This window comes from Gambusia affinis, linkage group LG03 (genome assembly GCF_019740435.1).
Source record: "Gambusia affinis linkage group LG03, SWU_Gaff_1.0, whole genome shotgun sequence".
Lineage (NCBI taxonomy): Eukaryota > Metazoa > Chordata > Actinopteri > Cyprinodontiformes > Poeciliidae > Gambusia > Gambusia affinis.
In genome coordinates, this window is record NC_057870.1 from 8,624,664 (window position 1) to 8,639,252 (window position 14,589).

General features: G+C 39.3%; 2 protein-coding genes across 2 annotated transcripts in view; one reads left to right on the plus strand and one right to left on the minus strand.

Annotated features, from left to right (window-relative positions):
- LOC122828110 (transmembrane protein 132D) overlaps positions 1-14,589 on the plus strand; it is a 40,355-nt gene that overhangs the window by 15,639 nt on the left and 10,127 nt on the right. The window contains exons 3-4 of the mRNA XM_044111389.1: positions 6,939-7,076; positions 14,033-14,225. Of these exons, the coding sequence (XP_043967324.1) occupies positions 6,939-7,076; positions 14,033-14,225 (331 nt within the window). The remainder of the gene's footprint in view (positions 1-6,938; positions 7,077-14,032; positions 14,226-14,589) is intronic.
- glt1d1 (glycosyltransferase 1 domain containing 1) overlaps positions 1-14,589 on the minus strand; it is a 64,004-nt gene that overhangs the window by 11,337 nt on the left and 38,078 nt on the right. The window lies entirely within an intron of this gene.

Consider the following 14,589-nt stretch of genomic DNA (forward strand, 5'->3'; position numbering starts at 1 on the left):
TAAATCTTTTAGCTCTTAACATATTTTCTTCAAGAACTGCCCTGTTTTTATCTCCATCTTTCTACCCATCAGCTACGGGAAGCTTCTTCGTCTTTACTGAAGGAAACATCCCAAGAGCTAGATGCCATATGTCTGCTGTATTGCCTATTTAAAAATATTATGTAACATTGTACTGAGAATTAATCACATATAGATGAAGTCTAACTGCTTGAATTATGACACTGCTCCCACATACTTGTGCGTAGTCTGTGAGCTGCGCAGACTCCACTCACGCTCACTGCATATATATTGCACAAATTTCTCCTGATAAATTTCTTAAATTTCCCACAATCCGAATGAACACTAGTAAGCTTGATGAGCTATCACACTGAGGTCGTCTGGTTCTAGTCTACAGTGCTTCACCCAGAACCAAACATGGAGAAGCAGCATTCAGTTTCTATAACCTGTTTAGAGTTACCTTTGATTGGAATATATGATGAGTCTGATGATGGCATTCTTGTTTCATAATTGGTTACTGTTTTATGTACTTTTGGTGTGAAGCACTTTGAGGCGCCTTGTTGCTGAAATGTGCTATAAAAATAAACTTGACTTGACCTGACTATATCCTCCCAATAAAATACATAGAAGTTTCTGACAGAACGTGCACAAGTACAAGAGATGTAAAGTATTTTTTGCCAGGCAGGGTTTATTCCACGAGCGCATGTGGAAAATAATAACACCAGAAAAATGAATATTATGTAATAGCTGAGCCACTCCTGCCACTCATGTCTTAGCTGGTCAGAAAGTGAGATGGATGGCTGTTGCAGCACCTGAAAGCTGCCTTCCACACACGCTGTCAGCGTGAGTCTCCACAGCCATCCATCTTCTCTGCCCCGGTGCCTCTCCCCGCCCGCTGTTTTCCTCTGGGCCCACTAAAGCCATGGAGACGGGTTTCTGTTCCCAACCACACCAAAAAAAAAGAATAAATAAATAAATAAAACAATAAACTTTTCCAGATGCAGGGGAATCCTTTTTTTTTTTTTTTTACTTCTTCGAAAAAAGGGACTTTAGATAAAACTCCTTGTTACTGCCACTTTTCATTAAGTACACCCTGCTCCACTCGGCCCTAATGCATGGAGGTGTTCCATCATGGCAGGCCACCGTATTCAGAGGCAATTACTAGATTAACCACCCTGTTACGTTTTCTCATTATTACTGTGAATATTCCATCCTTCTTCCCTCGCTGATTGCAGTGCATTAAAGGTTTTAAGGTTTCCCCGATTGGAAGCAAACTGCACATTCACACTGCAATTATTATTCTCTATAGTCAGCAGAACTGCAATTACATATAAAAGAGCTTACAAATCGCTGGTTCAACTAACACAGAGCAAAGCAGCTCAAAAGTAAAGAAAAAAAAAGTCAAATTGCAGATTTTCAATAAACATATTGATTCATTGCGGGTGGTGTGTTATTTATTTTTTATCTATAGAATAAAGTGACAACAAACTGCTGATTATCTTAGCCTTGCATACAGATTTGGAGCAGATTTGTGCAGTGCCTCGCAAATGGATCCATACCCCCCCCCCTTTTCCGTATTTTGTCACATTACATCCACATTGCGTTAATATTTTATTGAGGTGATTTGTGATGGACTGACACAAGTCTGAAATGAAATGAAGAGAATACACAATCAATCACGTGATGCAAGACGTGAAAATGTGAAAAAGCTCGAATAATCTTGTAAAGCGCTCTGCGCACGAGCCGATGCGACTACATGCTTCTTTAATTTAAGCCCTTCCCATAAAGCTATCAACATTTCACAGTTGATCCCAACAGCAGCTATAAGGGGACACTGTGTTGCCATTACTGTGAACAACACGGGTCCGGCCACCTTCCATCTTGCTATCTGCTAAACCCAAACCAAATCAGAAACAAGCAGGTCCTTGCACTGAAACCTCATCTATCCTCCTCTGCTCATTTAAACCACACTGTGTGTTTTCCTCCTCTGTTGTTGCCTCCACCGCCTCCTGGGAGCGCTCAGACTGTTAACAATTACCCCCTTCTGTTTTCCTCTGTCAGTCACTCTAATGCACACAGAAACTGGTTTCAGCTACTAACCAGAGAGACTCTGAAGCACCTTGGCTGCAGCTGTAACTTCCTTCTGGGGCTTTATTTTCTGCTCCAAGTTAAATGTGATTTAAGAAGTCAAGAGTTTCTCTTTTTTTCCCTTTTTATTATTTGTGAGTTTGGAGTGGCAAAATGTGTGGTGAAATACACAGAGAGGCGCAGCTTAAACCTAAAAAACATGACACAAATTACCACAGGATGTTCTCTGTAATCTTCTCAAAGTCCATATAAAGGTGTTTATATATAAGTAACATAAACCAGGAGGACGTTGCCCAGTGTTGTTGTGGTTTGATCAGAGTTTTTCTTAGAATCCAATAACAAGCCTGGCAAACTTCAGAACTAAAATAAATAGAAACCTGACGTTTCATAGATAATTCTCGCAAAATGGGAGAAATGAGGTACAAAACAGCAAAAGATGAGTATAAAATAGCGGTGCAGCTTTGTGACTGTGAGCTGACCCAGAGCCACAGATCAGGCTAATCCCCAAACAAACAGCCTCAATAACTATAACACTGTTTTCTTCCACATATTTTTATCCATTTCTCTCTTTTTTTAAATCTTTAGAAACAATTATGTTAGAAATATTGAATGTTGCATTTAGGGATATATCAGATCAGATTTCACCTCATTCAAAAGAGGAGTTGTCGAACTCATGAGGGACACATACAATAACAAATTTTGCTGGACAATAAATTGTCCCAGAAGTTATTGCGGTAGACCATAATATTGTTGTTTGGAGTCCATTACCAAGCACTGCAACTGTAACGACATAATAATGCAGCACATTCTCAAATATCACTAAACTTTACATTCAACTTAACATTTAACCTGGAGCTGGAAGACATTTTAAATATCCAAAAATAACGGAAGCATCAAATAAAATGGATTATGAAGTCTCGGTAAAGAAAATTGTCCTTCAAAAAAAAGGGCGAGTTGAGACCAAATCTTCAGACTGAAGACTTTTGTCATCCAGATTTTGGTGAAGGGAGCAAAAACAAGACAAAAAAATCAAAAATGACAATTATTGAGTTTTTTAAATTTATCATATGATTAATTGATTTACTGCTTATTGCGACTTATTGGAACACACATTTCTTATATGTTTTTATTCGACATAAGAATAGATCATTTATAATTTGTTATAATTAATTAACGATACACATAAATCCATGTGCTAAGCTCTCAATGAGTGCTTTTTTGTTATTAATAGAATATCTACTACCCTGGTGCCTTGTAAAGGTTCATGTTGTAGAAATTCAGTTTTGGTTTCCTCCAAAATTCTCACACAGTCACAGTTACTCAGCGAGTTTATTTTTCTCTAATTTAGTGCCGCATTAATCCAGAACCCACTCACCCCCAAGCAAATAACACACAGCTAGCACTCCAAATGAAAGAAGGCACCAAAACACAAGTTGGTTTAGAGCGGCGGTTTTCAAAGTGTGAGGCGCGCCTCCCCTGGGGGGCGCCAGAGCACTTTAGGGGAGGCGCGGTGCGAGGGAAAAAATAAACCGGAAAAGCTATCTGCTTGCTGTCTACGGATGTGAGAGAAACGTCTTTTACGCACACGATCAACTCTGTGGATTTAGGAAAAAGTTGTTACTGTGGGGTGCGCGTGTGGAGCGGGGATCAGTGGAAATGTTTCCCCCCTAACAGCATGTTTTGGCCAGTGATGTCAGTAACGTTACTGACGTCGGACCACTTTTTCCTTAACGAGTAATCTAACGCGTTGCTATTTCAAATCCAGTAGTCAGACTACAGTTACTTATCAAAATCATTTTTGCGTTACTGTGCGTTACTATCTTCTTTTGTTATTTAATTATATTTCCTCTACGCCTTGTCGAGTGACCGACGTCTCTATGCAACAGAAATGTAAACAATGGAGGGAGATGCGCATTTTGTCGGTGGAAAAACTGGAACTATTTTTGAGTTTCTGTCGACAAGTCCGATTATTACAAGCGGCTTTGGGCTTCATTTTTTTAAAGTCGCTTGAAAATTTAATGAGTTGCTGGTTGCGCCTTTTTGGGCTCGTTTTTGAACGTGAAGTTACTCATTTGGGCTTAGAAATAAGCAGAGACTCATAATAAATCCCAGAATTTGTCCGTCATTAAGGGAGTCTTACTCAGTCTCTCCTTGTCCATCATTTCCCGGAGGATTCGTCCCGTTGTGTCTTTGTTAATGTCAAGTTAATATATTACCTCTGAATGACATCGAGCTTCGCGTTGCGCTCCAGAAAACTGCAAACATCGAGACCAATATGAACAGCGCAATAAACGTGAAAACAGCCACGAATGAACGTGTCCGTAGTTGCCAATAATTATAATGGCAAGTTAGCACCGTTATAATAATTAATATTACGGTAAGTGTCACAAATCTGTGCAACCATCTGAGCTGTGGAGCTTCAGGAGGAGATCTGTACGCTGCGCTGACACCAAACGCAGGGCCATAACAGAATCTGGAGGCTGGGGGCAGGGGGCTTTAAATTCCTACTTAGAGTTTTCCGACAACAGTGGATCACACAAATTACTCACGTTTTTTGTTTTTTTGTACAATCTCCTCTTCAGTTCAACCTTATAAGTGGAGACACATTGTTGATGTTACCATTATAAAATAGCTGATAATTAAGTATTGGCAAAGCAGTGTGATTTTCACAGGAGGCGGAGCGTTGTTGTTAGCAGCTGCTGAAAGTAACTAAAAGGTTACTTTTAATGTAACTTAGTTACTTGCAAGTCAAGTAGTCAGTAATCTAACTAAGTTACTTTTTCAAGGAGTAATCAGTAGTCCGATTATAGTTACTTTCGCAGGCATTGTGCTCCTTGGAGGGGGGCTCACCCTTTCATACTTTGAAAACCCCTGGTTTAGAGGAAATTAACAAACACCTTGTCTGCTTTCCTGCCACAGATCTGGTCTGAGAATCTCACGTGTTCAGGTAGTTTGGAAAACTTGAGTTTCTCAATTCTCTCCTTCTTCCTCCCCCACACTTTTCCCCTAAAACTGACATTCTAGTCGGTGACACTTTTAAACTCCTGAACAAGATGCAAGTTTTTGATAAAGGTTAGGCTTCCACCAGCTGAGATAACATTTTGAAGATTCAATCTTTTACCCATAAACACCCCGCGTCTCCCGAAAGCAGTAAATTGCAGAACTAGGGTTGGAGCCATTGTGATTAGGATGGCTCCCTCAGATAAGAATTAACCCTTAAGGGACAATTCTGACTGATGTCTTTCAAGGTGCAAAGTATTGGACAGATTATTAATTTTGAACCTAAACTAAAACTGTTTGCTGTAGCATAACAACTGATACGTTGATAATCATTTGTAATGTGATCAAATTTCTGGACATGATCTCATAACAGGGTCATGACGACATTATTAAAACCTTTTTTTCCACAGATTGGTCAGCCAGAGCGTCTTCATTGGCTGTTCAACATGCTATTGTTATGCCAATTAAAATACCTTTTCACTTTTAACCAGTGGCGTTTAGCTGTGCGTAATAGACACCAAACTTTTGTTAGATTTGCGAGCCAATTTTTTTTTTTTTTTTTTTCTTTTACACTGGAGGATTTGGCCTGTTAGCCTTGTCATCCTTTTGTGAGCTCTTATTAATCAGGGTCATAAGCTTCAGCTGCAAGCAGGTGGGATGGAAACGGGCAGCCTGCAGGGTGGGGGCATGAGCTTACACAGAAGCCATGCACACAGATAGGTCATTTATTCCTTTCTAATTGTAACCTTTAACCTTTTGAGAGCTTCTTCTGTTTGAATTTAAAACAGCCAAACTCATTCATTGAGAAAAAGGAACTCGATTTCCTGCTGTTAGGACAGCGGGTCGCAGCAGGCGCTGAAGCGCCACGACGGATGTTCGAATTAGCTCCCACGTAGGCAGATGTGCAGTCGAGCTCCGACGCCCCAGGAACACAAATGTGTTCAAAATATTCAATGAAGTAGGTCAGCATTATTTTATATCATGGGGATAATAATACGTGCAAGGTTGCATTCCTTCCCAGGGCTCACATGGGACCTGCATTTCATTTTCCTTTTGGCTGAAACTAAAACCAAAGTCAGCAGCAGGAGCGGTGCTCAGATTGCTGCTGCTCTTATCGCAGATTATGCTTCCTTAGAGACTCGTAATGCGCTCCACACTTGTGTTTATCTTGAAGATTGGGAGATAAACCACACAGCTTTACATGCAAATGAAAATCAAAGAATTAGACTTTTTTTTCTTTCTAAACTGTCTACCAGAACCTGTTTATGCTGTTTGTGAGCAGGTCCCACAAGAGATTTGAAAAAACCCCCAAAAAAACAAACAAACCCCACACACAAATGAGAGCCGACGTTCTATTGTTGTTTTCTTTTTTTCTTTAAAAAAACAAACAAACTTGTGTGTCTCTCTTGGCCCTCGCAATTCTTACAGAACAGCATCTCATTAACATTTGACCGAATGAAAGCTGCTTATGCCGGGGAAAGCCCCCAGGAATGGCATTTTCTCCCTCATAATGTACACAATTTAGAAATTAGTCAGCCAAGAAAACTCCCAATCCATCTGTGTATTTGAAATCATGAAAGCACACAGCGAATGAACAGACTCGAAGGTGGAGAAACTGGCACCGGGGGGTTGGATACGAGTTGCTACATGATAGTTGTTTTATGTGTTTCAGATACAAAAACAAAAAAAAAATGCTCTCCTTTTGTTGAAAATAAAACTCCATTGTGATACCCTCCAAAAACTATTTTGTATGGGGCACACTGAGAGGCCGGAAAACAAGAAAATACCACACACATATATAGACATTTCCCATTGGCCGCATTCTTGACCTTTTCATTTGTGGCTTTCTGCAGAGCATCAGTAAAGAAAGGTGTGACCTTTCGAACAGCAACGCCCAGCAACTCTTTACTGTGGGACATCACGCTGGATATGGGAGCAGATGGAGCCATTGCTGTGATTTGTCAGAGAAAGGCCCCCATACCTGGGAAAAGGTGAGTCAATGAAAAGTCAACACGACTCCATGACTTGGTCAGAACATTTTATGTGTGCCTAGTTTTCGTACCTGCAAATTTTAATATCTCGTCATAACTATTCACCCTCAAAATGTTTCATTTTAGTTATTAATGAGTCGCCATTTCTTTTGCAAAGAAATGGCATATTTGTCATATTTTGTGTCCTGCAAAGTGAACCAGTTTTATTTTTTGGGAGTAAATCTAAACCGTCCCCACTGAACAAGTCTGACATTGGTTTAGTGTCCGCTGTCTGCACCGTGTCCTAGAAGGACACTGGCTGCAGGTTCTCCTGTGAAACCCATTCCAAATGGGCATTACCTGCTTATCTTTATTACCCGCTTTCACTCTCTTCTTGTTTTTATTTCCAAACATTTCCCAGCCGCATGTGGTCCTAAAATGCAACAAATTTGTTTTTTGTTTTTAAATCCAAAGAATCTCAGATTCCTCAGAGTGTGGTGCATCGATGCAACATTAAAACTATTTACGACAACATCTGCAGGTCAGTTGGATCAAAGTCGGCTCTCAGGGTTTCTGAGTACCTAATCTCATTAAACAGGGCTACACCCTCTCTTTATCTGGGATGTCCTTTCTAAATCAGCAGCTTTGCATTGTTTACCTAAATTTAACAGAGGCAAGTTATAGGTTAACTAGGTGACTTTTTAACAGTACAGTGCCTTAAAAGTACCGACACCCTGTAACATTTTGTTCCACTGCATTCACAATATAAATACAGCCGTTCTGTGTGGGTGTCAGAAAAATCTGTGTATTGGTGAGAGCTTGAATACTGGAACACACATTTTAAATCTTCTTCATCTTCACAATCCTACATCACCTTTATTGGCATATCGCAACAAAACACAATGAAGTACTTTTTTTTATTAAATCTTTATTTAACCAGATGAAAACCCATTGAGATCAAGACTTTTTTTCACCAGGGTGTCCTGGCCAAGAAAGGCATCAGCACTGGTCGTATTGGCTAAGACAAGTAGACAGCAGTAAAAGTCATTAAAAATATATAAAGCGTGAACAATTTGACAATAAAGTACAGTAGCTGTGACAGTAATAATTTAAAATGTAAAGGCAGTGGGAATTTAAGATTTGAAACACAGGCAGTGTTGACAGGATTTCCGTTGTCGTTTTTGTTTTGTTTTTTTAAATTTTGCCGAAAGCGTTCGATGAAACAAGTACGGACAGTTTTAGCTCAGCTTGCAAGCAGAGGGCGCGGAGACGCTAAAAGCTTTCTTCTCCTTTTTTGTTCTCACACAAAGAGCATAGAATGAACTTTGAGCATAAGGCACAAGTGATGCCTGATCTCCGAAGAAAAGTGAATGAATAAATAAAAATGAAGCGGGCCAAAAAGAGCCTTGGACACCAGAGTCATCCAGTGTGTATATCACCCAATATTCAGCAAAGGCTCGCCAGCTCTAGAATACAGTTCACAGTGGTGGGTGAGGTGACTTCAACCAATAAATCTCAAAGCACAGTGATATACTGGAGTCAAGGACTGGAGACTGCTGGGTGAAAGGCTCATATACAATATTGCCACACTCAAGTGGCAAAAACGTAGTTGGGATCAAAAATCTTCCAGGTTCTGAGGGGGAAACATGATTTGTTTCTGCAGTGGAAACCAAGCTTCACATTTAAGTTGAAGATTAAATGTTTCACATGACGTGAAAAGTAGATGCTATGCAGATTGCCTGACAGAATCTGATCAGCTTTTTACTTGATACAATATCTTTCTTATTCTATATACATACAGTAAACAAGATCAAATAGAATTATTTTTTATTGTACAGTACAATAACTATTGTTAAAGTCAATGTTTATGAGCCACACCACCCTCTGTGAATTCAGATCACTAGACAAAATTTTTTCACTAAACAACCTCAGGATTCAGCAGGGATAATGTCAGGTGTCAGATTCCCCTTTGACCTTATGTGACGCATAGTTATTACTTCCTGTTATGAGCCATCAAATCATGTGCAGCTGGTCTCAGCAGATAACAGTTCACCCTAGTTGGCTGCTTAAATGTGGTGTGTAGCCGTGCAGAACATAAAGTAGGTCATTGAAAGCTGATCGGTTCACAAATGTTGGACAACAAAATAAAACACAGCGCAGAGGCCACCTCAAACTGGATAGCCAGGGTTTTGATCCAATTTAAAAAGAAATAGTTTCTTCTATGACTCAAATGTGGCTGCAGCAAAGAACATCAAACATGCTGAGCTACTGAAGGATTTGACAGTAAATATCATTCATGAACCAGGGATCACAACAATGTGCACACATTTCAGACCTCTTCATGAAGCCACGCTCCAGATACTTATAACTAAGTATCACGCCATCGTCTACATAACAAGCCTGCTGTCCATCCAGCTGCCTGGCCACGTTGTTGTGTACCGCATAAATCTGTGTTGCTGTCCAAGCCTGCAAGTGAACCCCAACGTAGGTGCTTTGAGATTAAATTCAAACAGTGAGATTATGTCTGCCTTTAGAGTGGCTCCAAGAAAAGATTTTATGACTAAGTCTCTCTTGAATGGTTTCCAGGGTAGGAAGAGCCTAAGTGTGTGCCGCCAAGTTTTGCAAGGAGCTCAATGAAGGTCCAAGCAATAAAAACAGGAGGAGGGAGGTAATTCATAGGTAATAAAGCAAATTTATATACTTGAATATTGGTCTAAATCATTATTGTTTACTTAACTGAGCTCCTTTTTTTTTATAACTGACAACTTGTTTGCTTTAAACAGGCATTAAGCCTCTGGACGTTGGTTTGACCTCGTTATGTTGTTTTCCCCACTTGTTGTGGATTATGACACTGTTTACAACAACATCTATGTCGGTGAACATATTTATTTCACCATTATGGATAATCCTCTCTAAAAATGCGACAAACTACGCAGGACTCCTGCTGAGGGTGTCTGCTGTCGCAACTCTTTTGGGATTTCTGTGACTTTATGCCTTGCTAGCCTTTGTCAGCTCAAACATTATTTGCTGTAACAGTACACTGGGGGTTGTTTTTTTATTTTTTGTTGTTGTTTTTTTTCTCCCATGCTCCATTGAAGGAGCTTGGCTTGGATCTTAATAAACTTGCAGGCAGATTGCAAGCAATAAAAACATAGCCGACGAGGTTGTTGATCATTCCTCTGCGAGCTTACAAACTATGACAGGGGGGTGTAGCATGGCAACATTGCCTATCATATGGATATCTGTGCTAATGCAGACTTAAGGGGATGTGCTCTGCCTGCTGATGTGAGCCAAGCATATCTTCTTGTAATACTTGACCAGAATGCGATTACTATCTTTTAATCTCAGGTCTCTGAGCAATATGTTACAATGATTAAATTACACTAAATCTTTCTTTTGCCCTTAATAAGGAAAATCCTTTAGCATGCTTTGATTTTTAGGTTGGAATTTAATAAAGGATTCATGCATATGATTTGTAATTCCACATCACTGTTGAGCCAGTAGCACAGTGTGGCTGTGATGCAGTCCCTAGTTATGCAGCAACAAAAGGGCCTGGTGAGTCTGCACAACTCTGACACTGATTTATAACTTGTGCACACTGTGGAGAGTCTGATAAAGTCCATGATGTTATGTGCATGCTTATTTTATTTTGCCCCACCAATAAATCTTCTCTGTTGTTCAATGACACGCCAAGGAATAAAAGCTAAAATACAAACCGGGGACATGGCAGAAAAAAATTCAATGCGACGTAGCCGAGCACCCTGCTCCAGCTGGGATCAGGGAAAGGCCACTGTAACTTACAGAGGCCAATGCCTTTTGCTAACTATGCAGAATGCCACTGTCCCTAGAACACCTCATATCCCATTCTTATGTAAGACTTACAGACATTCCCAGTGAAATGATATCTGCAAAAAAAAAAAAGAAGATCTTTTTTATGTTTCTCTAAAAACGCCTCAAGTTGCAGAATCCTCTTCAGTGCTGAAAAATGGGCCAGGCCATGTCTTGTCTCAGTTCCTCAGATCACACATAGAAATGTCTTCTTTCATGGGGCGAAATTCATAACATGTCACAATGAATTTTTTGTCGGATGTTGCTTAAAGTCTGGTCGCTGGGCAGAAACTGGTCTTTTGAAGAGTACACAATTATTTGAAAATAAAGTCTGTTAGATTTAGGGATGGACTTTTAAAAACCAAGATGCAATTTTTTTTCTAACGGAGACTATTACTTTTTTAAAGCTTGGTTAAATTTGATACATCAATAGCACAATAATCTCAATAAAAGATGCTAAAGTATTTCAAAATGGTTAAAAAAATAAAACTGCAATGACATTAACAAGGCTCACAGTCTGATAGTTGAAAATTGCTTGCTTTTTACATTCATGTGGAGTGGGCACGGATGGAGTTTAGAAAAATTTGCATCTGATTCCCAAACTCCTATTTGGCACTAAGCTAAAGCAAATTTTCTCCCCCTTTGATTGAATTTTGAGACATCTCTAGTTTAAAATCTAAAGTACTAAAAGCGGTTATACAGAAACTGGATTTTCTACAATCAACAGATTTATGCTAAAAACAGCAAGAGATTATTTGAACCCCTTATTGTATTTGTGAGAATACAAAAAAGCATTTTTTCTAATTTTTTGCAGTTCCAGTTCATGGCATTGCATGAAGATTGCATTATGCTTACCTATCAAAGATGGACTGACATATAATACACCAAATATGGATGGATTCAAATATATCTTCAGGTTAAGAAGCCTTTTTATATTTGAATTCCAACTTCAAAATGTTTGATATCATGCCTGCTGTCAGTTTAGCAGTTGAATAGTCTCTCGCTCTTTGTGCAACGATTACTCGCTTGTTGTGCAAGAGATCTACTCCCCTGCCTGTGAAGAGGTCAATCACTCCATTAATGAGAAATCTATACAAATGTCTGCTTGTGAAGAGGCTGTAGCCCTGGCAGTGGTGAGATCTCACTTTCTGTTGGTCAAGAGATCTGTTGATCTGTCTGGAAAGAGATCTATTTGTCTGTGATACAGTCTATCACACCAGTTGTTTGGAGATTTACGTCATTGAGGGTCAAGAGTTCTCTCCTTCGGTCTGTTGAAAAACCAATCGCTTTTTGTTTTTGTTGAAAGAGCTATTCCTGTGTTGCTTGAGAGATCAATCAATCTGTCAAAAGATCTATTGGTGTGTCAGCAAAGGCATCTGTTGCTCTTTCAGTTGATTATGAAATCTGCCAGTCGAGAGATCTGATCCTCTGTCAGTCATGAGATCTATCATTTTGTCTTTCCAGAGATCTATTACTTGATTGACAAAGAAATCTGTAGCTCTGCCTGTCCAGGGATCTACTCCTCTGTCTGGTGAGATATCAGTTACTGTCTGTCGAAAGATTTGGGGTGAGAACTCTAGCACTCTGATGGTTTAGCTATCAATCCCTCTGTCAAGAGAGGGATCTATTGCTTTGTTGGTTAAGAGATCTCTCTCTCACTTTGTTACTCTATCAGACAGAATAATCTATTGGTCAAGAGATCCACAACTGTCACTTGAGACATTTGTTGGTTGAAAGATTAGTTGCAGTTTATTTTGAGAGATCTATCAGTCTGCCTGTTATAGTTTGAGTGATGTGTTCTCTGTCAAGTAATCTATTGCTCTGTCAGCCAAGAAATTGGTCACTCTGTTGGTCAAGTGATCCAGTGACTATCTGGTGAGAGACCTACTGCTTGGTCAGTCAAGAGATTCATCACCTCATCTGTTAAAAGATTGATTGTTTTAAGTCAAAAGATCAATCTCGCTCTTGAGCGATCCATGCGTCATCCAGTCATTGAAACAACCGTCAGTCAAAAGAGTCATGAGCGTGTTCGTCAAGAGATCATTTGTTCTGTTGATAAATCTTGCTTGCTGAGAGATCTGACACCTTGTCTGTCAAAAGATCTTTCAAGGTTGAACGAGTGATCTTTCTGTAAAGACATCTTTCACTCTGTCTACAAGATACTTGTTGCTTTGTCAATCAAGAAATCTATCACTCTGTCTCGTTTTGGTCAAGAGTTGTCGCTCTTGATTTATAAGTGAATCGAAAACTTGGTTGAGAAATTTGACACTCTCTCTGGTGAGAGATTTATTGTCCTGTCTGTCTAGACATCTTTGGTGCACCTTAATAAATTAGAATATTATTGAAAAGTTTGCTGATTTCACTGACTCATTTTACAAATTACAACACATTATATAAATATATATTAATCACAAACAGAGTGATGACTTTAAACCTTTCGTTCTGTTAATTAATATGATTACAGCTAATGAAACTGTGCATTTAATTTCTTAGTCTAGAATGTTACGTCTGACTAATATAAAACATTTGATTAATTGAAAATAATTTGTAATAAGGCTGTAATGTAAAGTGTTGAAAAAGTGAAGGGCTGTATACACTTTATGAATGTACTATACAAGTTATTTTTTTATTTTTTCATCTAACAAACAAGACTTACTGGAACGCACAGTTTGATTTTCTGAGATGTATTTGTCTGTCTGGCAACGATCACTTTGTAGACGATCTGCTTTTATATATATATATATATATATATATATATATATATATATATATATATATATATATATATATATATATATATATGACCCTGGATTCCATTTGTGGAATAACCTCCACTAGTTCTACATAAATGCCTAATTTATCTTATTTGATTTTAAAACTCCTGAATGGTAAAGTAAACTTGAAGTCATTTTTAGTCCTTACTTCAACTTGATGAATCCAAAGATGGTTCTTCAAGCCATTTTCCTTATAAGGAGCTACCAAATGTTGGGATCCAGAAAGGAGTTCATATAAAGTTTTATGCCATGTAATATCAGTAATTAAATCCTGAGTTTTAAAAGAACGTATCTGTTTTTTGTTTTTTTTTAACTATTTGTCCTTTTAAACATTGCATCTATAGGCTCTTCCCAACTTTTTTTTTTCTCATCCAGACTTGAAAGCAGTCTGCTGGAGGTGCTTCAGATGGACTTTGAGGTTGAAGAACTGAGCAGTCCCGTTGACAGCCAGGTGATCATATGGAAGCTGGAGCTGCCATCTGCGCCCAAAACTGTCGCCAAGACTGAAGGAGCCATGAGGATTTATACAACTCAGAGAGACTTTGTTGGCCTCGCTCCTCTTGTGATGGTGAGTGAGATGACAGCTTTTGTGTCACCCCTGATCATTACGAGAACCAGCGTCAACGTTGCAGACAGCAGCCTCTCCGCTAACTGCCAGCGCTTCGACTGCGTTTGAGCGTCGGCGCATAAAAATATCATGAAATGCACTCTGCTGTGATCCACTCCTGTCTGGCACGCATATGCAGAAGTCTGAATATGCCTGGGTTTTTGTTTAGGAAATGGCTTCTATTTTCAGCAGACTGTGACCTTGCGTTGCTGACTGTCAGCGAGCTGATGCCTCTCTTCCGTGTTGTTCCGCTCTGTTCTGCCGTGCAATATGTGGTCATTCTCTGATCCTTAACAGCTGCTTCATATGCTGCTATTTCGGTGCC